The sequence below is a fragment of the Antedon mediterranea genome, chromosome 5 (genome assembly GCF_964355755.1).
Source record: "Antedon mediterranea chromosome 5, ecAntMedi1.1, whole genome shotgun sequence".
Classification (NCBI taxonomy): Eukaryota; Metazoa; Echinodermata; class Crinoidea; order Comatulida; family Antedonidae; genus Antedon; species Antedon mediterranea.
Window position 1 is genome coordinate 14,487,634 of NC_092674.1, and position 24,495 is coordinate 14,512,128.

At 32.3% G+C, this 24,495-nt stretch overlaps 2 protein-coding genes, 1 long non-coding RNA gene and 1 other non-coding gene across 4 annotated transcripts; 1 reads left to right on the forward strand and 3 right to left on the reverse strand.

Moving 5' to 3' along the window:
• Nucleotides 1-2,109, reverse strand: LOC140049723 (uncharacterized). The gene is made up of 4 exons (XM_072094672.1): nucleotides 2,082-2,109; nucleotides 1,811-1,918; nucleotides 516-605; nucleotides 1-266 (listed from the first exon to the last, which is right to left on the reverse strand). Exons 1-4 carry the CDS (start codon nucleotides 2,107-2,109, stop codon nucleotides 1-3), a joined length of 492 nt encoding a protein of 163 aa, XP_071950773.1.
• An 11-nt stretch (nucleotides 2,110-2,120) lies between these two features.
• LOC140049570 (uncharacterized) lies at nucleotides 2,121-3,396 on the reverse strand. Its single transcript, XR_011845307.1, has 3 exons — nucleotides 3,336-3,396; nucleotides 3,088-3,195; nucleotides 2,121-2,190 (listed from the first exon to the last, which is right to left on the reverse strand). It is a non-coding gene; the product is annotated as an uncharacterized lncRNA (long non-coding RNA).
• Nucleotides 3,397-3,637: 241 nt separating this feature from the next.
• On the reverse strand, nucleotides 3,638-15,152 carry LOC140049724 (pentraxin fusion protein-like). The gene is made up of 4 exons (XM_072094673.1): nucleotides 15,068-15,152; nucleotides 9,521-9,655; nucleotides 4,313-4,399; nucleotides 3,638-3,867 (listed from the first exon to the last, which is right to left on the reverse strand). Exons 1-4 carry the CDS (start codon nucleotides 15,135-15,137, stop codon nucleotides 3,638-3,640), a joined length of 522 nt encoding a protein of 173 aa, XP_071950774.1. The 5' UTR covers nucleotides 15,138-15,152.
• Trnag-acc (transfer RNA glycine (anticodon ACC)) lies at nucleotides 8,784-8,855 on the forward strand. Its single transcript has one exon. It is a non-coding gene; the product is annotated as a tRNA-Gly (tRNA).
• Nucleotides 15,153-24,495: the final 9,343 nt, after the last annotated feature.

Here is a 24,495-nt window from a genome sequence, read left to right on the forward strand (position 1 = left end):
CTAACTTTCATAAGAAGTAAATGTTGGCGCAACATGTTTCCATATGCCTTCTTGCTCTCGATCTGTATATCCAATCCATGTGCTATCAAGACTAAAGTCCTGCAGAATCTTAAAGATGAAGTTATTTTCATCCTCTGATTCAATGAGTACAACAAAGCCTTCTAGGTCTATACAGGCTTGTTCTCCTTGGCTGAACGTTCTAGCTCCATCTCGAAGTATGTAATAACAACTATGTTGCCATAATTCCCAACCTATTGGACAACCCTCTGTGAAACAATTATAGGTATAAATCAATATTTGAAAAGCTTTAACAAATAAATCAACTTTATAATACAAGTGACCCTGTCAGTAAAGCCTTATAAATAACACATAATATTTGTTTGTAAACTTCCAAAGAACCGTGTGTACAACCAAAATCATGCAGGAAAACGTATTCTTCTAGTTCGGTCTATACTGTCAAATATTTTAAGTGTGTCATTAATGATTAGCCTACATCAAATGATCGAACTTCTTACCACAATTTGTTTCATCACTTCTATCGGAACAGTCATATCTCCCATCACAGACTTGGGATGCAGGAACGTTCAAGCCATCTGGGCAAATTACTGTCATCAAATAAGACAAACATTTATACTGAATGTAGACGTACGTGCATTTTTGTTGTATTGAATGGAAATGAAACCTAGATATTGTGTGAACTTATTAACATAATTTTTAAAAGTGTAACTTTGTTTTCTAATTCCTGCCACGTGGCATTTGTGGCCGTCTAGTAGTTCATTTAGGCCTATTGGTTCTACTTAACAGGCAAGCTCATTAGAAAATTAGATGATGTCGTGTCACGCAAAAAGCCTAAAAATAATACGACATAAAACAAGTAACATATATTCTTTCCATTCGATTTATAAAAAAATGAATTATTCTGTATACCATTGCCAAGCAACCGTTTATCACATTCGAAGCAGTGGCTTATATCATCACGTAGGCCTACTGTTATTTTAATTTATTCATTCATTAAATCCATTGTCATCTCATAAATATAATATTTAAAATTAATGTTTAAGTGTACAGTACTTGAATTACACTGTAATATTGATCGATATTCCTGCTTAAATTACAATAATATAAATTTACTTTCTCAATCAATCCATTTATTATCTTCAACAATAATATTTTATATTTTAACTTTGCATTCGTGAAAATAATTCAATTCATTACAAATACATTATTAATGAAACATCCATGCCATGACCAATCAAACGGCTTGTTACATGGATGTAATAAATTACCATTCCATTCTACATGAACATTCTAGAATAAGAGTGTGTTTAGATTTAAGAAACCATGTATAATAATTAATATAAGAACAATCAGGAACATTCCCGAAGTATACTATTAATATAAACTGTAATCCAATAGAGTAAGAAATATAATGAATGATCTAGTAGGTTATGAACATTGTATATAAGGGGAAGTATGACAATTGTAAGGAGGGAGAAGGATTTTTTGATTGAAGCATTTATTTTGAAGAAGGTTGGATATTAGATTGTAAAAGTTATTGTGAAGCTGTTGTTTTAAAGTGTTTACTGGATTGTTGAAAGTTGAAGTTGATTGAAATTAAAGCCTTGTTTTTGAGTTATTTTACAACTTTGTGGATTTTGTGTGTATACTTTTAATGTCACAAGGGAGTTCCTAAACTATTCTCAACCGCTCGGAAACAAACTTAAAAGGAGTTCGTGACAATGAAACATTGTTTTCTTCCAAGATTTCAAAAGGGTTCTTTGACAATAGCATTCAAATGACTATAAATTACCACATCCATCTTCGTCTTCATTGGTTCCACAGTCATCAATAAGATCACATACTTTGACAGCCTCTATACATTTACCTATACTGCATTCAAAGTTTCCTTCGCCACAGTCTTAAAAAAATAAATTCCATTTATTTACTGATGCCCACCAATGATGGAAGAAAACTGTATTCCAAAAATAAAGGATGAGACGATGTGCATGAATACGTTCAACAATAGTAAGAATCGCGTCAACATATTTAAATATATTATATTAATAGTACACCAGACACACTTACAACAGAAAAGCTCATCTTTTCCATTATCACATGAGTTGAATCCATCACAAACCCATCTCTCTGGAATGCAAATCCCGGTTCCACAATTGTCTAGGTTTCCACAATCTGTTGAATATAAGCATTATGAGTCATTTATTTTCAACAAAAACAACAGAGGTACACTTTTGCTTGTAATTTACATTTTTTCAAACTAATTTATTATTTAAAATCAACCTTTATTATTATTAACTTAAATTATTTTAAGCATATTTAGTGAATTTCTATTTACGTCACTGTTTTTCTGTATTAATTTAAGATACCGTAGTTTAAGAGGGAGGCCGCCTAATTAGCCAATATCCCTAACGGCTATGTGACTGTCTGGCTTCTCCGGGAGACGTGTCTCCAAATTGTCATAAAATAAAAAATATAAAAATAATAATAATTGTAATGCTCAATAAACAGAAAAAAAACAAAATCCCCCAAAAGACCCTGACCTAGATTTGATCATATTTTGGGTCGATCGAACTTGGTGGGCAACATAGTAATGTTTTGGCCCATAAGATACAAGATACAAGAACACTTTATTCATCCCAACTTGGGAAACTGTGTTGCTGTCTAATAACAATGCCGTATTTAAAAGAGAAATGATAGGCCTAATACATAAGTGATAATAATAATAATCATAATAATAACAAAAAGTGTATCGTAATAAATTCCCCTATCTTTGATACCTTTCATAATAGCGTAATGGGCTTCAATTCAAGTGGAACTTGATTCAAATACCGTCTTATCTACACACATTGTATTGTAGACTTGCCCCAAGTCTGTATTGTTTTATTTGTTTTTATTTCGACCGCGATTTTTGTCTGAAAATACCAAACTCAAGTAATACACGTATGAAACGCCATATGTGCAAAAATATTTATATTTTTACTAATATTAAGAAAAAACTCCGTCTGGAGCCCAGACTAATTGTATTGGTGAATATCGCAGTTGAAAATAAAAGAAAACGTATTATCTTACTACAGCCAATCTCATCACTAGCATCTCCGCAATTATCGTAGTGATTACAAAGAAGATTGTCCGGGATACAACGTCCATTTTCACATTCAAACGAGTTTTCAGTACAATCTGTAAAAATGAAAATTAGTAAAATTATCTTTATTAAACAAAAGAGATTCATATTATAATCACATATTACTCGAGATGAGGATGGGTAATTTTTGTAATTTAGTTAGAAAGTACTTGAAGAATTATGAATTTGAACTTACTACAGAAGGCAGTTACATTAGAAGACAATGTACAATTCTGTTCAGCATCGCAAGGTCCGGGCGAGTAACTGCATACGTCTCCAGTGTAATTACCATGTTCTACATAAATGATGATAATATTATTAGGTCTATTTTTATATCTTATTCATTATCGTTTATTATTATCTTAATTCATAGTTTCAAAATAATTTTTGAAATAATGTAAATGATTGTATTCTGGTAATAAAATGTTCACGGAGCTTTTTCCGCCATTTAGAAACAAGTCTACTTTTAACACATGATGACCAATGGGCAGCATTATATTAAGAGATCTTACCATAACCGAATAGTGTAACCTCACAGAGTGTCAAATATTCACGTATTCCTACTAGTTGAATTGTAACGAATCTGCCATGCATAAACCACGCGCAATCAACACGTAACTCATACCCTACACTTGTCATTGAGTCATCTATGACTGTTCCACACCGTGGATTGACACCTGGTTTTCGACTCATGCCTATGCCTACTTCTGCACCAATTAATCTATGTTCTGTTTTAAAGTAATTGTAATAATGTAGCAAACAAAAAAGCATCTTATATTTATCAATTCATATTTTGAATAATATGTTGAGTATAAACCTAAGTTTCCACATCATTAATACATTGCTGTTAAAAGTGTATCATTTGTTTTCAAGAGTATTATTTTTCACGCCTTGTGGATTTAGGTTGTGTGAATTTCAGAGAAGAATTGTGCATGTTGACGGCGAAAATGTTATATATTATTATATTATATTATTGCCTGTAGCAAGTGAGTCCATTGCATACCAAGCAAAATGCGTGATCAGTGTACATTGCAGTTTCGTTTTTTAATGTGTTCCTTCGTCTGCTGTCATGAAACGGAAGTTGATAATTCCTATTATTATTTGTGTTGTCCTATAATATACATAATTAACTGACACCATTTATAATTATTACAATGCAATACAGATATTTACCAAATTTATATCTATTGACGATATCAACGTATCTTATGTCGTAAGTCTTTCTCAGATCTAACATCCACCAAGGCTCGTATTCCATTCCTACAATAACACTGACAGGTTACGGTAACAACCATGATACATTTCGAAGTTTACTTTGAGACGTAAGGTGCTTATTATTATTAACTTAACTTATTTCCACAAATAGAAACACAATGCAAAGCAAAAGAAAGCGCACTATTTGGTATTTCTGAAAATAATACAAAAACAAGAGATGTTTATAATCTCCAATCAATCCAAAGGCAATATATATGTACTGATGAAGGGCTGGTGTTGCCCGAAAGCTCTGCTAACTTTTCTGGCTGTTTTACTTCTCGCTTTGATTTAGCTTTTCGCTTTTATTTTGTATCTCCATTGAGATCCAGCCACTGATACCCACAGCATTGTCATTTTTTCAGTAAGTTGCCTTTAGATTTATATATAAGTGAATTTGAATAACGTCATTGTATAAGAGCTGGCAAGTGCTGCCTGGGTGGAAAGGAATAAAAGAAATACAATAAAGGAGGCAGGGTTGAGTCTGAATAAGAGTAGAAAACAAAGAAGGTAGCTTGGTAGAGAGATATAAACAATTTTGGAATAAAACTAAAAAACAGCTTAAATGGTGGTTAATATTGAAACTTAAATTTTGGTAGTCAATGGAATAATTTTACCGATCTGGGAGTATGTTTCTAATGTTAAGTCCAAAAGGTTTTGTGGTATATATATTGCCTTTGGATATCAGTGGCTGGATCTCAATATATATATATATATATATATATATATCACTTGCACTGATGAAGGGCTAGTGTTGCCCGAAAGCTCTGCTAACTTTTCTGGCTGTTTTACTTCTCGTTTTGATTTAGCTTTTCGCTTTTATTTTGTATCTCCATTGAGATCCAGCCACTGATTTTGGATTTATATATATATATATATATATAAACACATGAGGCAAAGAACATTAATTCTAAACCGCCCGGTGATATACTGAAATTTTATTAATTAATTTGAAACGACGTTCATCCCGCATCGCTCGTCGCGCGGTTAACCAAGGAGCGCGTTCTACCGCTGTCCTGGATTCTCCAGAGGAGTCCGAAAAGTCAGCTAGAGATCCAAAAACAAAAACAAAAATGAACTTGCTGAAATGCAAAAACTTCATCATTATCTCAACCTTTAATGTTCGTACCTTGAACACCATCAATCAGATACCTGAACTTATCGCAAACTCGATAAATTGGAAAATTGACGTTGTGTGTATTCAAGAACATCGCATATTTCACGAAGCCAATGAATTAGAATACAAAGATGCTGGCAAAGGTTGGACCCTCATCACAAGCTCTGCTACGAAAAATGACATAAACGCTACCATAGGAGGCGTCGGCTTACTCCTAAGCCCCAGAGCAATTAAATCCCTTAACAAAATCGAGAAAATCAACTCCAGAATTATTATTGCAAACTTCAACGGTAACCCAGAAACCACAATTATCTCTTGCTACAGTCCTACAAACGTAGCAGATGAAGATTTGGTCACTCAATTCTACATCGAACTATCCTCGTTAGTTAGAGATGTTCCAAAACACAATCTTTTATTGATTGGAGGAGATTTCAACGCTCAAATTGGTATGGAAAATAACAAAACTTTTTCCTTTCATGATCAGACAAACCGAAACGGTGAACTTTTTCGGGAGTTTGCTGTTGAAAACCGGCTGCTGGTTCTGAATACCAAGTTTCAAAAGAGAATGGGCAAACTTTGGACCTTCCAATATGCAAACGGTAGAAAAGCTCAACTTGACTACCTTCTTATAAATCACAAATGGAAAAACAGCTGCTTAAACTGCGAAGCATATAACAGTTTTGCCAGTGTGATATCAGATCATCGCATCGTTTCCAGCCGTATAAGACTGAGTCTTCGAGCAAACAACAAAAAACTTGATAATCCTCCGCCATATTATTGGAAGTCCTTAATACACGATGGTAATACCCTCGTGCGGTTCACCATTGAAATTAGAAATCGATTTGATGCTCTCCAAGATGAAAGTGTGATCGACAATCCAGATACCACCTATGAAAACTTTGTGAAAGCACACTGGGAAGCCGCTTCCAACTGTATTCCCTTGAAACCTAAAAAACGCAAAAGAGTATCCTGGGAAACGCAGGCTATTCAAGACCAACGAGAGAGGATCAAACGATCAGCAACTCGTAAAAATGCTAACCCTACACCCCAAAACATCTCAAAATTCAACAGAGAGAAGTTAAAGTTGACGAGGCTCTATCAAATCGAACTGGAAACCTATCTGCAAACTAAGATTGACTCGATTAAGCAATATTCGGTGAATAAGCAATCAATGGCCTGGGATACGATTAATGAAATCTCAGGTAGAAAGCGCATCAGTCAAGCAAAGCTGAAAGCCACCAGTCAAAATGATCGTCTAAATCAATGGAAAAACCACTTCAAGAACCTTCTTGGCAACATTCCCAATATAACCAATGTGGAAACCATTGAGCTATTTCCAGCACAGACTGAATCTAACATCAAAATCGGTCCTTTTAACGACGAAGAGTTAAACAAAGCACTCACAAAAATGAAAAATGAAAAATCCCCAGGACTTGATGGGATTCCTCCAGAAGTGTGGAAAACGAAACATTTTAACAACGTACTCTTGAAGTGTTGCAATGAGGTCTATGAACAAAGACCTATTCACTACTGGACAAGAGGCTGCATACTACCATTTCCAAAAAAAGGAGATCTTGGAAAGGCCGAAAACTACAGAGGAATAACTCTCACCCCCATTGCTGCCAAGATCTACAATCTTATGCTCTTGAATAGAATACAACCATGGATCGAGACAATACTTCGTAAAAACCAAAATGGTTTTAGACAGGGACGCTCAGCAAGCAGCCAGATTCTCACAATTAGGAGAATACTTGAGAGAGTGCGTGACAAAAATCTTCCTGCAGTCCTCCTCTTTGTAGATTTCGCAAAAGCCTTCGATTCTGTCCATCGTGAAAAGATGCGTGAAATTCTTCTCGTCTACAAAATTCCACTTGAGATTGTCAATGCCATAATGATGCTGTACAAAAACTCAAGTGCCCTGGTTCGTTCTCCAGATGGTGATACTGATCCGTTTCAGGTAAAAGCAGGCGTCCTTCAAAGAGATACTCTCGCTCCCTACATCTTCATCATATGTCTTGATTATGTTCTCCGCTCGGCTATTGATCCACTCAACAAACACGGCTTAACATTGAAGCCAAGAATCAGCAAGAGGTTCCCTGCGACTTTGGTAACTGACGCTGATTATGCTGACGATATAGCCCTGTTGTCGAACACGATTGCTGGAGCAAAAACCCGCCTACACGCCTTTGAAAATGCTGCATCCTCAATCGACCTCCACATAAATGCCAAAAAGACAGAAAGTATGAACGTAAACTGTCAAGGTCAAATTCAAACTAGCTCCGGATACGCTCTCAATCAAGTCGACCAGTTCACCTATCTTGGCAGCAACATTGCCTCAACAGCAAAAGACGTTGATATACGTATCAGCAAAGCCTGGTCAGCTCTCAAACGCCTGACTGTCATATGGAAGTCCAACATCTCAAACAACATGAAGAAAAATTTCTTTAAGACCACAGTCGAGTCTGTCCTTCTCTACGGGTCATCGACATGGACCCTAACTAAGAAACTTGAAAACACTCTAAACGGAACATATACTAGGATGCTACGAGCCGTTCTTAACGTTTCGTGGCAAGAGCACCTCTCCAACGCTCAGCTATATGGGAATCTTCGCAAGATCACCGATGTTATCAAAGAAAGAAGAGTCCGCTTTGTTGGACACTCTTTCCGCAACAAAAGTGAACTGATAAGCGAACTTATGCTCTGGATGCCATCACATGGGACAAGAAGACCAGGCAGGCCCCCAAAATCATTCATTGACCAACTAGTTGCGGACTCCGGCCATACAATTGAAGAGCTACCAGGAGCAATGATGAACAGAGACGGCTGGAAAGAAGTAGTCAAAAGGATCCGAGCAAGCTCGACGCAGTAGTAGTAGTAGTAGTAATTTGAAACGATAAAGATAAGAAAATCTGTGAGAATGAGAAAAAGTCGCCCCAACCGAGACTCAAACTCGGACCGCCTGCTTGATATGCAGATTTCCTAACCATTTTTCTCATTCTCACAGATTTTCTCATCTTTATCGTTTCAAATTAATTAATTAAATTTCAGTATATCACCGGGCGGTTTAGAATCAATGTTCTTAGCCTGATGTGTTTATATATATAAAAGTATCTCTTCGGTGATCCCGCCTCGTGAATAAAAATACTGGAAGATTAGGGCGTATCAATTTGATCTCTGGTGCGCGTGCGTACAACTGAGGACTTGTGCTGTTCCGCCGTACCACGCCGAAAATGTTAAAGGGTCGCTATCCAATCGAGTTTGAACAATACCATGAAAGCCCCAGTGGTCTAATGGTTAGGACATCTGCATACCAAGCAGGCGGTCCGAGTTCGAGTCTCGGTTGGGGCGATTTCCTCATCGTTTCAAATTAATTAATTAAATTTCAGTATATCACCGGGTGGTTTATATATGTGTTATATATATAAACACATTAATTCGAAACCGCCCGGTGATATACTGAAATTTAATTAATTAATTTGAAACGATAAAGATGAGGAAATCTGTGAGAATGAGAAAAAGTTGCCCCAACCGAGACTCGAACTCGGACCGCCTGCTTGATATGCAGATGTCCTAACCATCAGACCACTGGGGCTTTCATGGTATTGTTCAAACTCGATTGGATAGCGACTCTTTAACATTCTCGGCGTGGTACGGCGGAACAGCACTAGTCCTCAGTTGTACGCACGCGCACCAGAGATCAAATTGATACGCCCTCATCTTTCAGTATTTTTATTCAGTTATACTATATATATATGTATATATATAATCAATAGAAAATGGTATTTTGATGTTTATTTAATTAAACATTATCGTTTATTATCGGGTTTTTTTTCTTCGACCAACCAAAAATAAACGTCTCTTAGAAACAAAGCAAAAGTGATTTTTAAAAAGCGACAGTTCGTATTATCCATCGCTAGTGACCAGTCGAATGGCCAAATTACGTGTTGCGTCCCTCCATGCGTTGCGTCTTATTGGGAACCAATCTTGACGGCTAACTAGTGTACAGTACTTACGGGAATGAGTGCAAGTACGAACATGTGGTTCGGAATTCCCATCAATTGCCAATTCTGCTACGTATGCTTTGTTGCCCTGGTCGATGTATGTACTGCTTTGTTTAGTAACAACATCGTTAGTAATATTCAGTTTATCTGCACAAAACAATGTAACAGTAGTTTTAGTTATGAATTAACAAAGATACCCAGAACATATTGAGAGCTTATGTTCAATGAATATTTTCCATATTTGACTGATAATCAGTGCGGTATGATGATGATTATATTATTAAGTTCATTTAGTTATCTGCATGGCATCTTTTCAAATTCTGCACAGCAATTTTACCTCCCGTCACGCTTCATTGCTTTTCTTATATTTGATATTGATATTCTTCTTTCAAACACCAATAACATGAATAACACACACACGAATTATTTCTGAAAAAGGAGTGTTATTGAGGATATAATATTTATAATTAAGAAAAGATATTTCCCGATCAATATTATTGCTATTGAAAATATTCATGAAATTATTGCATTTCGGTCCACAATTTATTACCATTCTTTATTTTTTATTTGATTCATAACCAAAAGGTTCAGTTTTAAAAAATCGATTTTATGCATTTTCCAAAAAATATTGGTAAATGTAATTTAAACAATGACATTTGTCTTCTCATTGTCGTCGTACATTATCGTTTTTCTCTAATAAAGTTGTGTTAGTTTATTAGTTTTTCTGTAAGAAAATATTTTACTGATTGCAATCAATAATTTTAAAAAAAGATTTATAAATATAGATGAGTTATTATTATAATGTTAGTATAATACTTAATGTTAGATATAAGTGTGTATAAAATGAAATTTGTGTGAACATATAATACGTATGAGTTCGTTTGTTGTATTTCATATACAGTTTTATTTACTTAAATTATTAAATAAATCGTAAAAATTCGTGTTGAATGTTTGTTTAAGTACCAGTGCATGTATTTTGCGTATGCTATAGGGCGTTTCTGTATACGTACAATCAGGGAAGAGTGTAATTTAACTCTTCCCTGGTACAATATAACTACATATCAGGGCAAATATTCTCTAGATCGGAATGCGTTACCGTGACAAATTAGGTTTATCCGCCTTAATGCACACACATAATGTACCCTTTAAGGTACCATCTAGGTCGTGCCCACAGATGGTTCTCGAATACACAGTAATTTCAGCGTCACAAAACTGGCGATTTCAAATGTACGTACCGCAGGACTATAATACATTGTCGTTTACAGAAACGAATAAATAGACACTAAAATTAGCACCCTGGGAATTACTTCCGAAGGAGAAACTTATCACAAAATGAGTCCAAATTTTTGATTTGGACTCATTTAAAGAAACCCAATTTGTGTTTTGTATGGGTTTTTTTATATTAGGGTGGAGGAATGGGAAAACGGATAGGTACAAAGAGGAACAATTTTTAAACATATTCTTTATCCACTCAGTAACGAAATATTGTTTTCGTGTTTTATAGGCCTATAAATAATATACCTCTAAATACAGTAAAACATTTGCGATTTAATACTTTGTTAAAACTGTCACTGTCATAATCGATTGAAATATTAAAGTACATGTCACGATACACCACTACGACGTTTATTTTATTGGTAATTATTAATTAATACAAACGTTGAGAAGGAACTGTCAGTATAAAGTTTATTTGTATATAATAATGTGTTTATATATCTATCAGTAGATCCTATCCACAATCTCAGTAATAAAGTTTATCTGTATATATTTTTATATTACATCTAACAGTACGAACATTCACAGTAAGAAATGTTCGATTCAAATGAGGACTAAAAATAGTTAATAGGTATTTACAGTATTGTCAAAGTATTGCAAGTTTATTCTCAAAGGGCCCATATATTTACCTACCGTATGTGTTAAACCAAGGGCTCATAAATTTACCTACTTGTGTTAAACCAAACTCTGGCAGACTGAGAGATTGGGATGTTCCATTCATCGCAAATCAATACATTTGTATAATCATATATTAAATCTATCAAAATAGTATTTTTTTAAAGAAAATCGGCCTGTCTTCAACATTATGATGGTGTACTCTAGCTGTTCAACCGGTTTTCAGCTATTATAAATATACTATAAACAATTATCGTAGGAGGAGATAGGAAAATGCGAAGCCTCCTCGCATTTTTGTGGCGGGTAGTTTTCAAGATGGACATCCATTAGACAGTGTATACCACGATCGGAAAACACCCCTATTTGGGGCAAATCGAACCTAAATTCGTTTTAATCGTCAATACCTAATTATCTAACTTAATTTAATTAGTAAACAGGGTTACATCAGGTGGTTAAAATCAGTACCGAAAGTACGAACCAACTTTATATACCATCGAGTACAAATTCTAGAAGTAAGGCGTGATTTACCGAATTTTGCCCTTACGTAAATTTATATATAGACTAGATGGTACGCTCGCTTCGCTCGCGTACCATCTAGGTCGTGCCCACAGATGGTTTTCGAATACACAGTAATTTCAGTGTAAAAAAATGCTTTTTTTAATGTACGTACTGCAGGACGATAATAGTTATTATTGTTTACAGAAACGAATAAATAGACACGATGATTTATGTATTAAACTGAAAGTAGCACACTGGGAATTACTTCCGAAAGAGAAACTTGTCACAAAATGAGTCCAAATTTGTTATTTGGACTCATTTAAACAAACCCAATTTGTGTTTTGTGTGTAACATTAGGGTTGATAGATGGGGAAGAGGATATGGGTACAAAGAAGAACAATGTTTTAATATATTCTTTATCTACTCAGTAACGAAATATTTGTCATGTTTGATAGGCCTATAAATAATATACAACTGGATACAGTAACACATTTGCGATTTAATACTTTGTTAAAACTGTCAGTTATAGTCCATTGAAATAGCATGTACATGTAACGATACACGTACCACTACAACGTTTATATTCTTTGTAATTATTAATTAATACAAACGTTGAGAAGCAACTGTCAGTAGTACAGTTTATTTGTATATTGTAAGTTTTATATAACAGTAGGGCCTACTGAGTCACAGGCCTATAAATAATATACCACTTGATACAGTAACACATTTGCGACTTAATACTTTGTTAAAACTGTCACTGTCATAGTCGATTGAAATAGCATAGTACATGTAACGATACACGTACCACTACAACGTTTATATTCTTTGTAATTATTAATTAATACAAACGTTGAGAAGCAACTGTCAGTACTACAGTTTATTTGTATATTGTACGTTCTATATAACAGTAGGGCCTACACTCACAGTAATACGTTTATTTGTACATGATTGTGTTATACATATAACAGTACCCACACTCACAGTAAATTCAATGGCGACCACAAATGTTAATACGTATTTACAGTAATGTCCAAGTATTGCAATACTATATCTATATATAGGTTTTAGGTTAATTCCCCAAGGGCCAATAAATTTACCTACAGCTGGTGGTACTTGTGTTAAAGCAAAGAGTTATTATTGGAATGTTCCATTCATCGGAAATCAGTACGTTTGTATAAATGTATATAAAATCTATCAAAATAGTATGTTTTTAAGAAAATAGGTCTGTCTTCAACATTATGATGCTGTACTCGAGCTGTTCAACCGGTTTTCATCCATTAAAAAACAATTATCGTAGGAGGAGATAGGAAAATGCGAAGCATCCTCGTACTATTGTATGCGGGTATTTTTCAAGATAGACATGCATTGGACAGTGTATACCACAATCGGAAGAACACCCCTATTTGGGGCAAATCGTTGAACCTAAATTCGTTTTAATTGTCAATAACTAATTATCGAACTCCATTTAATTAGTAAACAGGGTTACATCAGGTGGTTAAATCAGTATCGAAAGTACGAACCAACTTTATATACCATCGAGTAAACATTCTAGAAGTAAGGCGCGATTTACCGAATTTTGCCCTTACGTAAATTTATATATAGAAGAGAAAAACCATGCACTACCTAAGTAACTCGCGTCAAATGTTCTCTCGTTTATGCTTAGCTTAGCATTCTATTATTTATAGCGGGCCGCTTAAATTATTATAATGAGCGAATAAGTAAATGAGTGGATAGATGGATGGTTGGTGGATGAATGGATGGATAAATGGATGGATGAAGAGATAAATGGATAGATAGATGGATGGATTGATATATGGATGGATGGATTAACTGAAAGAGAAATGAAAGGGATAGCTATGATTAACAAATGAAAATAAATATTCGGAAATAAAAGAAGAAGTATTAAATAGAGAAGTATAGAGAAAGAATACTGTCATGGACCTGACAAATGGCAGATGACAAGATAGACAAGTTCAATGTTTATTGTATGTGCTAAATAACGTTTTGTCTTTGCTGATCGTTCTCCATCTTATGATGCTTTTATGTTTGTCATGATTGAAATAAAGATTGATTGACTAAGAGTCATAACACTCATAATGCAGGCTGCGTGCGTTGTATATCTTTATCGTGCATTTAAAACTGTATTTAACGCCCATTTGGTTATAATGACCTGAGTATGAGATGTCTAGGGCCGGGGTAAGAATAATGTTCTTCGGCTACATAATGCTACATAATAAGCATTTCTTTGAGTCAAGACAAACTAGGCAATCCAAGTGATACTCATTCTTTCTAATATTCTTTGCATGTGGTTGCCTGATATTAATTACTTTTTTTGTCTTGCCATTGAATGATACATTTAATTAAGATACTCTTAGGTAAATAAAGCTTGATTCTAGACGCAACGTAATGCAAATCCGTTGATCAAACACAAACGTTCGGGCGATATATCACGTCGTAATTAGTCAAATTACTCCTAGTGGTACGCGTTTGTTCTTATGTGCATCCTAGTGGGAACCAACCGTTAGAAATATTTATTTATTTATTTCAGTAGGGTAGTCCTATCAGTAATTAAATAAAAACTGCCCTACGACACATTTAAACATAATTTTAAAACAACTTATACTAAACTTAAACTAAAACTTCAAAGTATGTTTTCATTGTTAATTATAAAATTTTATAAAATGTTTTATTATTTTTGACTACACCCATCCTAAATCACCTGCAAAAATTAACTTAAATGAAGCTTAACAAGTGTTTTACGGTTATAATTGTTTTGTTTTCTTAACTCATAAGGTAGGCCATTACAGAGTAAACTTCCATAATACACACAATTACGTTTGTATATTTCGGGTTTACATCTGGGCAAATACAACAAAGTTTCTAGTTGGAATATCGTGTACACTACTAGTATATTGCAAACCATCACATAAGTATGAAGGACATCTAAAAATATGCGATATAGAAGTAAGTTTTATTTATATAAGTAAGTGTTAATCATGTACGTTTTCAACTGTAAATTTGTTATTGGTATTAGTAAATAGAAACACTATTTATTAATTTATTTATTTATTTAAGTTATTTATGTTATGTGTTTAGGCCCATGTGGCCAAGGATTAACAATAGTAAATTAATGTCTTACCAGGAATCTGGTAATAAAAAAATTCGAATTACCTTGCGTCAGAATACCTCGGAAAAAGTTGAGTATAAAAAGCAACAGTTCAATCCTCGTTGAAGAAGTCATGTTGAACTTGTTGACACACGGTGATTTTCTACATTAGTGACGTGCATGTAACTAATCATCGGGCCTTCATTTCAATCTTAATTTCCATTCATTAAAACTGAATCGTAATAAAATGTGATGGCGTCCTACATTGTATACGATGGAAGTGATTGTCATATTAAGATAGATCACTTTCTTCCAATCACCCCACTAGAACTCCAAGGCAAGAGGTAAACGCAATACAAGTGATTTGACCAATCACAGTCGATGGATTACTCGAACTGTCGCTCGTTGCTTGTCTTGAGCTTTAGTCCTTGTGTTATGTCCTAGTGCGAATCAAGCTTTCATTACCCCTTTTACCTACTTTAACTGAAACTTTTGTATACCATTTGTTGTACTTTGTAAAATACTACAAGTCAATGTTGTACACCTAATAATTTAGGCATAGCCTAATCACTTCGAGAGGAAAAGACACATGTTTTGTTGTATTCTTTCTTCGTTGTCTGTGGAATAGCGTGGGCTTTCATATCGCGTTGGTTTGTCTATTGATATTATTATAAGAAAGATTTAGAGATAGATACATTAAAATAATAATAAATGATAATAATTATATGTATTTGTTTAATACCGGTTTTCATTCATTATTACATTTATATTCTTCAATAACAATAAATACATAAGATAAATACATAAGATAAATACATAAGATAAATACATAAGATAAATACATAAGATAAATACATAAGATAAATACATAAGATAAATACATAAGATAAATACATAAGATAAATACATAAGATAAATACATAAGATAAATACATAAGATAAATACATAAGATAAATACATAAGATAAATACATAAGATAAATACATAAGATAAATACATAAGATAAATACATAAGATAAATACATAAGATAAATACATAAGATAAATACATAAGATAAATACATAAGATAAATACATAAGATAAATACATAAGATAAATACATAAGATAAATACATAAGATAAATACATAAGATAAATACATAAGATAAATACATAAGATAAATATTACAAAAAGCTGAATGGAAATGAGTAATTAGAATCAAAAAAACTTTATAAAAAATATTTCAAAAAATGCTAAAAATGAAAACAAACGTTATTAGAAAACAGAGATACATTTTTTTTTAAATTGATGTAGATTTCGAAAAGAATATAAAGAAATAAGCTGAAATAAAATAAATATTTCAAGTGACCAGGTTTAGCCTTCTTTTAGGCTTGGATGGAAGACAAGAACGTAGCCAGCGTGTTGAATAATTACAATATCCCATCGCTTTTCATTAATCAAATCACTTACGTTTGCGTCTCTAGTGGGTACCGTTTCGTTGAAACAATCCGTCGCGCACTATTAATTTAGCTATGGAATAGATTTGTTGGTACTTTGTTAGGCCTAGATGTATACTGATTGGGGAATTCTGGTAATTGTGTATTGAATCCCAGATCGTATTTCTAAAATAGTCTATATTGTGTTTTTATTCCATTCATTCTTGAACATCAAATATGAGACACTTGATTATAACTTCTGATTATAATTCCACCTGAAATGAAATCATATAACTTAATTACGTAGGCCTACCTCTCATTAGTTTTGAACAATGCAGCATACCAGTCGAATTGATGAAATTGGATATGCATATCAGTGTGCGCCCTTAAAATAGAAACTAAATTTGTTTATGAGGGTTCATAAATTCTATCGTTATTTGATACAACAAAAGGGATTCTTTATACTTTATTCGATTTTAAATATGATGCTGTAGAAGAAAAATAGATAACATTGAATTTTTCCTTTTTTTTTCTTTCTTGGATAAATTCAAGAAACATGTATTCATTATATATGGTCTTTGATCCAAACAATATACAATATTAAAGATATTAAATTAGAATGCATTTAACAAAAATAGGTTCTGCGTTTAAATAAAAAACGAAATAATGAAAGACATATTTTCCAAGCTTAAAAGTTTGTTTCATAAATTAGTTCAGATCAGAGTGTAGTAGAGATAAGATAAATATATTTATATACTTAGTTGAGTCATTTGCATGTATAATGAAACATTATTTCCTTCTAATATCTGAATAAAGTGAACAAACTATCAGTTAAGAGGTATCTTTAATTGATTGCACAGATCATAATATTATTACAAGTATTAAGACCATTTTAATTGTTTAAATATATTTAATATAGTTTGGCTCTATGTATGTAATTGTGTGATCCACTTTAAAAAATGCATTTTATCTAATTATTCATAATGAACATTTAAGCTCAAAAGCTTCTCCTCATGACAAAAAATAATCTTTCTTCTTTTACCTCATGAAATATTATTTGTACGACTGCACTCATAACAATTCATCATTTGTATAATATCAATTTACTTGATGACCATACAATTTGAAAATAATAATCATTAATTATAATATAACAGGTATTCTACCAGTACTCAGTTAAGTGAGTAGATCAATTAGAACGCCAAAGAGTCTCTAATGGTACTCTTTCTATTACTTGCGTACTGAAATACATTTGAATAGAAAACTAATTTATTAAACAAACTCTCAATTTATATGCATCATTCAAATTCAAACCTGAACATTTCTACTTCTTAAATGTTCTAATCGTTTTTGGACATCGCGCGTCTCGCTTTTTGTTCGCCACTCTATACGAATCAGCAACTGCATATATATGTATACAATTTAAAATACTTGCCATCCATGTTGTGGTCCGTCTTTCTTTGATCTTTTTCAACGAGCCTCTCTCGATTTTATTATTATCTAATTGTTAAAACAGACTTTGAATTATGTATACAATTATTTAAACACATAACAAACCTCAAATCAAACACATAACAAGTTTCGTTTTATCGGTGTCAATCCCAATTTTATGTTTCATCAGTCAAATTATAATTGCTCTAACTTTGAATTATAATGATGGTAATGGCCAAATATTCTGCTGCAGTTACTGCGGTACCTAAACTATTGTTGTTCGTATGGTTTTAGTTTATTTAAATGTAAACATTTATTGAGCAGTCACTGCAATGCATTTAGTTTTAAAAAACGTAGTTACTGTAATATAATATAATATCAATCAATGTTATGTGTATAATGATTTCTTAGATTAAGATTTTTTTGCATGGTATTCCGAAATAAAAGGGATGAATGCAAAAGTTAAGTTAAGGTAAAGTAGACTACTTCAAAATACGGCAGTATTGTTTGTATCAAGAGCACAAACAAATATGTATCAATTTTACTGGTATTCTAAGTTGTAGAAAGTGGTAATTGATACAAATTAAGTTCTTTGATTTCATTTTCGCTAGAATCATATTACACAGGTGGTGATCCATTACAGGTACTTCGATTTAACTGGCTTTAATTGTATATCCTAAAGTCTGATTTATGAAGCAAATACATTATTAAAAAACATTTTTTTTTATTAATTGTTTAGGCTTAAACAGTTGTACTCTTTACGGAAAGATTGACCTATCAATTCAATAAAACTTTAGTATACGGGGGAAATTAACTTGGTTTTGGTAAACATAGATTCATTAAAAAAAAAACGTTTAAAAAGCACAAAAAAAAACAAGCACAATAATCATTATAAACATCTAAAATATGTTAAAAGAGAGGGTGAGTTGTTGAGATTAATAACTGTCTACATTTATAGTGCCATGATTGCTTGGATAAAATCGAATAGGCCTAATTAAAACAATATTAAGACAGTTCAAGTCATTTTGAATTATATACATTCCATATTTATCAACATAAAATTAAATTTAAGAATTGTATAAAATGCTACTGTATAGTTTTAAAATATGTATTTTTTAAAACCATTTTAAGTATTAAGTATTTTAACATACCAGTTTAACCTATGTACTTTCCTCATCATTGTAGGCTTATGTTGTCTTATTTAAAGAAATGTATTAGGTTGTGCATGATACAATCAACCAGGCCTTGCCAATGTTTGTCGAAAAATGGAAAATTGATGTTGTGCATGTAATCATCCCGTCATGTCGCAGCCACATATAAACTACAGGGCATAATCCTACTTGTCGACATAAATGCAGATCTGATCATTTTTACGACTTTCCGATTGTTGGCAAGTAGGCCAAGAGACATGATGTGATAGTGATAGTTGTGGTTCTAACAAAAGCCCAGTTCTGTCACATACTGTAAGTATATAAATATATTATTCAATTACTTTACTTACTTATTTCAATTTTTTTTTATTTATTATTTATACTCATGTGACAAGATCAGGCTTTTGATTAATTTATGTGAGTTTTTTTGAATGGGCAATGATTAGAGTGTGATATTAGTCTACCATTGACTGACAAACCACTAACATGTAGTAAATATAAGTCAGCCGCCCTCTATTGCATTTGACAAATTATCATATCGTGTAATGTATTGGTTCGTCACTTGTTTCAAAATGATATTAATAACGAAGCCTGTTTTAGACCTAGTCTTGGTTTGTTAAATTGTTAATATTATTCTATTTACTACTGTTTCTCTAAGAGGGTATTAACACAAATAAAAAAACTAAATTATATGATGCTAAAAGCAAATTAGCAAATGTAATAACAAGTATATTATAGGCCTACTAGAAGTGTTTTTTTTCATTGATGCTATTCATAGGCATTATTTATAATTATATTTCTGGAAATATTTCAATTTTAAAAGATGACTTAATTAATATAATATTGAATCCAAGTACGATCAATAGATTGATGATGATGATGATGATGATGATGATGTTTGACTATTGTGAGCCGATCTCGAAATTACAAATGTGCTGAAACTAGCTGGAAATAGTTCAATTTAAAAGATGACAATTTATTTCAATGACGATATCCTATATTACTGACTGGTCTTCAAATCAGATTTGATCGTAATTCAAACATTAACGATTCGTAAGTATGTAAAGGTTTATTTCACTGATCTCTGACCAAAAACTCAGTTGGTGTCACTGCATTTAATATGTGAGGGAACAGGTGAAGTTGCGATGATATTTTGAGAACAACCTTCGTGCAAACATGAAAACGGATTAAAGTCAAACGAAGCACCGGTAGCAAGTGATAAATAAATAATCTAAGGGTTTGTAAAAACAATGTTAAAGAGGTATATACCGTACTATCTCATTGCAGTTGTTATACCGACGCATAACATTCGGAATGGAGTCATATACATTCTCATTTGTAATGACTCTGATCATGGCATAAACGCTTTTCGTATTTAGCGTATCAATCATTGTCATCATCATCGTCATCATAATCATCAGGCTGTCTCTATCCAATGTTGGATAAATTCCTCCTCCAGAAACTTCTAATTGCTTCTTCCATACGCCATTCTCGTTTTGTTAGTTGGTGATCTCATCTTTCATCTTTTCTTTGTTCCGGCATCTCTTTCTTTTATCATTTCTTGGTTGCTATTATGTGAGCATCTTGGTCCACCTATTAATCGTTAGTTATTGATTTATCCTCCCCATCTCCAAACATCTTCTATAATATTATTGATGTCTTTGGGCATATAATGTCAACAAAACTTTAGAATATATGATTTGATTTGAAAATAACTACTGCAATTTTAGTTGATTTGCATTTGATTGTTAACGATTCTATATTGATTTGTTTGCGAATTGTTCTTATTGGAGAATTGCACAATCGATTGTACTTATTATTGACATATTGATGTTCATAGTGCTACACAATGCATAATGTAACTGGACGTACATGGCTTACATTTTAATATACATTCGGTTATCAATCTGTTAAGTACTATTGTTTTTTTGTCCGTTAATGATATATTGCAGTTGGATAATAAACATTTTTTTTTAATTTCACATTTATAACATAGGCCTATGGTCCCACAATATGGATCTTTGTGGTTAATTAATATCTGAGTTTCTATTATTTACCATTTTTATCAGTCTTTTAAAACTTTTATTTTAGAATTTTACTGCAAACCTTACTTTATAGTCGTCGTCGTGAAAACTGTATGACAAAATCAAATACAACATAATTCTTTGTTGGAACTAATCAACACAATGTAAACACTGTGCACACCATACTTGAAAGTAGGTCTACACACATTTTGACAACAACGTTTTGTTAATAAATTTTCCTATAATTAGGATTAGGGACTGAATTTAAGAAAAAACATATGCATGAATTGCAAGGGAGCAAACACAAGCAATTGCCTGTACAACATTTATACCGACTGTCGACCTATATTCGAAATCAGCAACTGTGAAGCAAAAGAAGCAGCGCCCTCAACATCACTCAACCATTGTTTTCCTGAGCGTCTCGTCATTGTTAACAGTCTATGTGTAATCTCATTAACAACCACCGTACATTTTTAAAAGGATAATTATTTATTTTGATTAAATAAAAACAAATAAAAAAAAAATGTCAGACAATGTTGTGCATTTTCTTTGTATTAGATTTATATTTTAGATTAAAATCATTGTTTACTTCATTGCAATATTTTAATTTCAAATAACCATTTATTTAAATTTAATAAATTAAATACATTAATATGAAAGCCTCGTCTTACAACGATTGCATCGTAATGATTACCTCGTATTTAGGTTGCTTAATTTTTAGTTGATAATCTAGCTAATTTAGCCATGCGTTCGTTTATCGTAAGTTTCTCATTTATCAAATGATAAAAACTCTGTACATGTATTGATTTGGGTTCATTCCAGTTATGAAAACAGACGTTTTAATTCAAGATAATAGTGAATATAGAAACATTCTGTTTCACACCAATTTGAGACTCGATATCAAAATGATAGGTAAAGCACAATGCGAGGTTCATCTGTAGATTACTGAAAGTGTTTCCCCAATTATAATGGAAATAAGATTGTATATCAAATACGCCGTTGGGCTTTAGTTATTTCTTAATAACTCTTAAGATATTATTATTTTAGTGCTTGTATCTGTTTAACACTGAACCGATATTCTTTCAATCTTTGTACTGTATACATGGTCGTATAGAAGTAAGTTATTTGGTTCAATCTGATGTGGCATACACTTTTAACACTGCAGTTGTCAGTTCCATTATGGACGTTTTAAATTTATTTCAAATTGTCGTTTACCAATGAATGCATTATGCAACTGTGCATCAATCTGAGTTATGCAATATCAATGCAAATTCGTAATCGGATTTACTTGGAACATCAGGTTCAATCTACACAAAGATTTGTTTCTTCTCTCTGATAGGAACAAGTTGGCTATCCTGTGGAGCTCGTGCTCAATTTGAATTTCATAGCTCATTTATATTTACTTATCATACCAAATGGTTTTTGTATTAGACAATGAGTGGCGGGTTCTAGGCTATACTGATGTAAAATAATAAATAATTGCGTAGGCGTGAGACAAGATGTGAACTTCCAACTACCCACAGCAGACATATAATTTGACAATCAAAACTTTAATTAACAAACGTTTACCAAATTTAACCTTTTTTATATGAGTTTCTTAATGAATTATATTATTAAACATTGATACTGCATATATTTACTTTTATGTGAGTTTAAAAGTATTATCAACATCCAATTTTAAATGAACCTATACATTTAAAGCAGTTACTCCGGATATAAATATTTTTTGTACTGCTTTATTTTAATATCATGTACTGTACTGTCAGCATAATTTGCATATAATTGTCACCAAAGTTCACCTTACATGTAAAGATTGACGTATCATTCGAACTTCAATGTTCAATTATGCTAATGTATTTGGTCTCTAATTAGTAAATTGTCTTCGAAGTTATATTTGCTCACTTGTCATTTCTTTTTTTAACATGAAAATATTTTCACCTTGCGAATTAACAAACAATAAGTATAGTATCTATTCATGATGCATATTTGCTAACAATTTGGTATAAACGATTCTTATTGACATTTAGATTTAGAAGTCAATACCCAAAATACATTCTTGTGTTCAAGATGGTTGTGTTGTGTATAACACATATATATATATATATATATATATATATATATATATATATATATATATATATATATATATATATATATATATATATATATATATATATATATATATATATATATATATAAATAAGCAATTAGCAATAGAAGAAATACCGGTACCGTAACAACATTTGGAACAAAATAATTATACCTAATAAAATACAGTTGAGCACATCGATGTCGGCACTAAGGGATAAACTTAACATATCAAAAGCTCGATTACCTTTATGACATTTAATAAATTTAAACTGCATGGCTTGTTAATAGTCTAGAACACTATATTCTATTAAAGTTGACAGCAAGTATACTTTCGTTTCATTTCAGCAAGTCCTTTGATGAAAAAAAGTTTATGTAGGCTTCCGAATGGATTGTATATCGCTTGGTCAATATTTTTGGTTTTATCACTTTTATTAATTCAATTAAAAGGTAGATCCGGGTTTTAACATGGATAATTATTATAAGATATAAATATTTGAAAATATTGATAATAACCCCACATAATATGTTTCGTAAAGCAGAACGAGCATCGTAAAGTAAGCTCTATGGATTTTACTGGTTTTTCTTTGTAAAATTGATTGTTATTTCCACATGCTTCAAAATTACATACATGTTGTTGAATTTTGTATATCAGTTTATATTAACCACCTTCAAAATGGGCTTATTTCACGCCGCTCTGCTTTACCTCTGGCGAAAACATGTTGCTACAAATGTTTATAATTGCCATTATAAACCTGGAGTTACCATTTATTGTTTTCAGAGTAACAACCAAATAAAAAAAAACAATACACAAAACAAGATAATTCACATCATTACAATCAATCAGTCTAAAGAACGAATTCAGGAATGATTCATTGTGTTTATTGTCATTAACGTAAATGTAATCATCATAATTATATTACAATATCCATACATCTTTATAACTCATCAAATCAGAGGAATAATGTAACTTTTTTAAGAAAACATCCATAATCTGTCATTTCTCAGCTTTCTTCCTCCACAATATGTCATTATTTAGTACGTAATTTGCGCCTCATGTCTGCCGTATAATTTTCGTATTTGTAATCCGAATGTTCTTATAGTTAATAATATCGATGGCCGATTTGAAACTATTTGCCATACAGAATTACCATCGTTTTAATATTCCTACCACACTATGTACGTAGCTTAAATACACTTTTTTACTGGGCGTTAAAATACTGTACCGTACATATATTTTGTTATAAAAGTATTGTCATTGTGTTTTACTGATGTTACGTCTATGCACAATAACTGAAATATGTGTAACAAAAAAAAGCTAAATTACCTTATTCAGATACTATGTTTCTATAATGTAATTTAAGTTTGATTCCCACTAGGG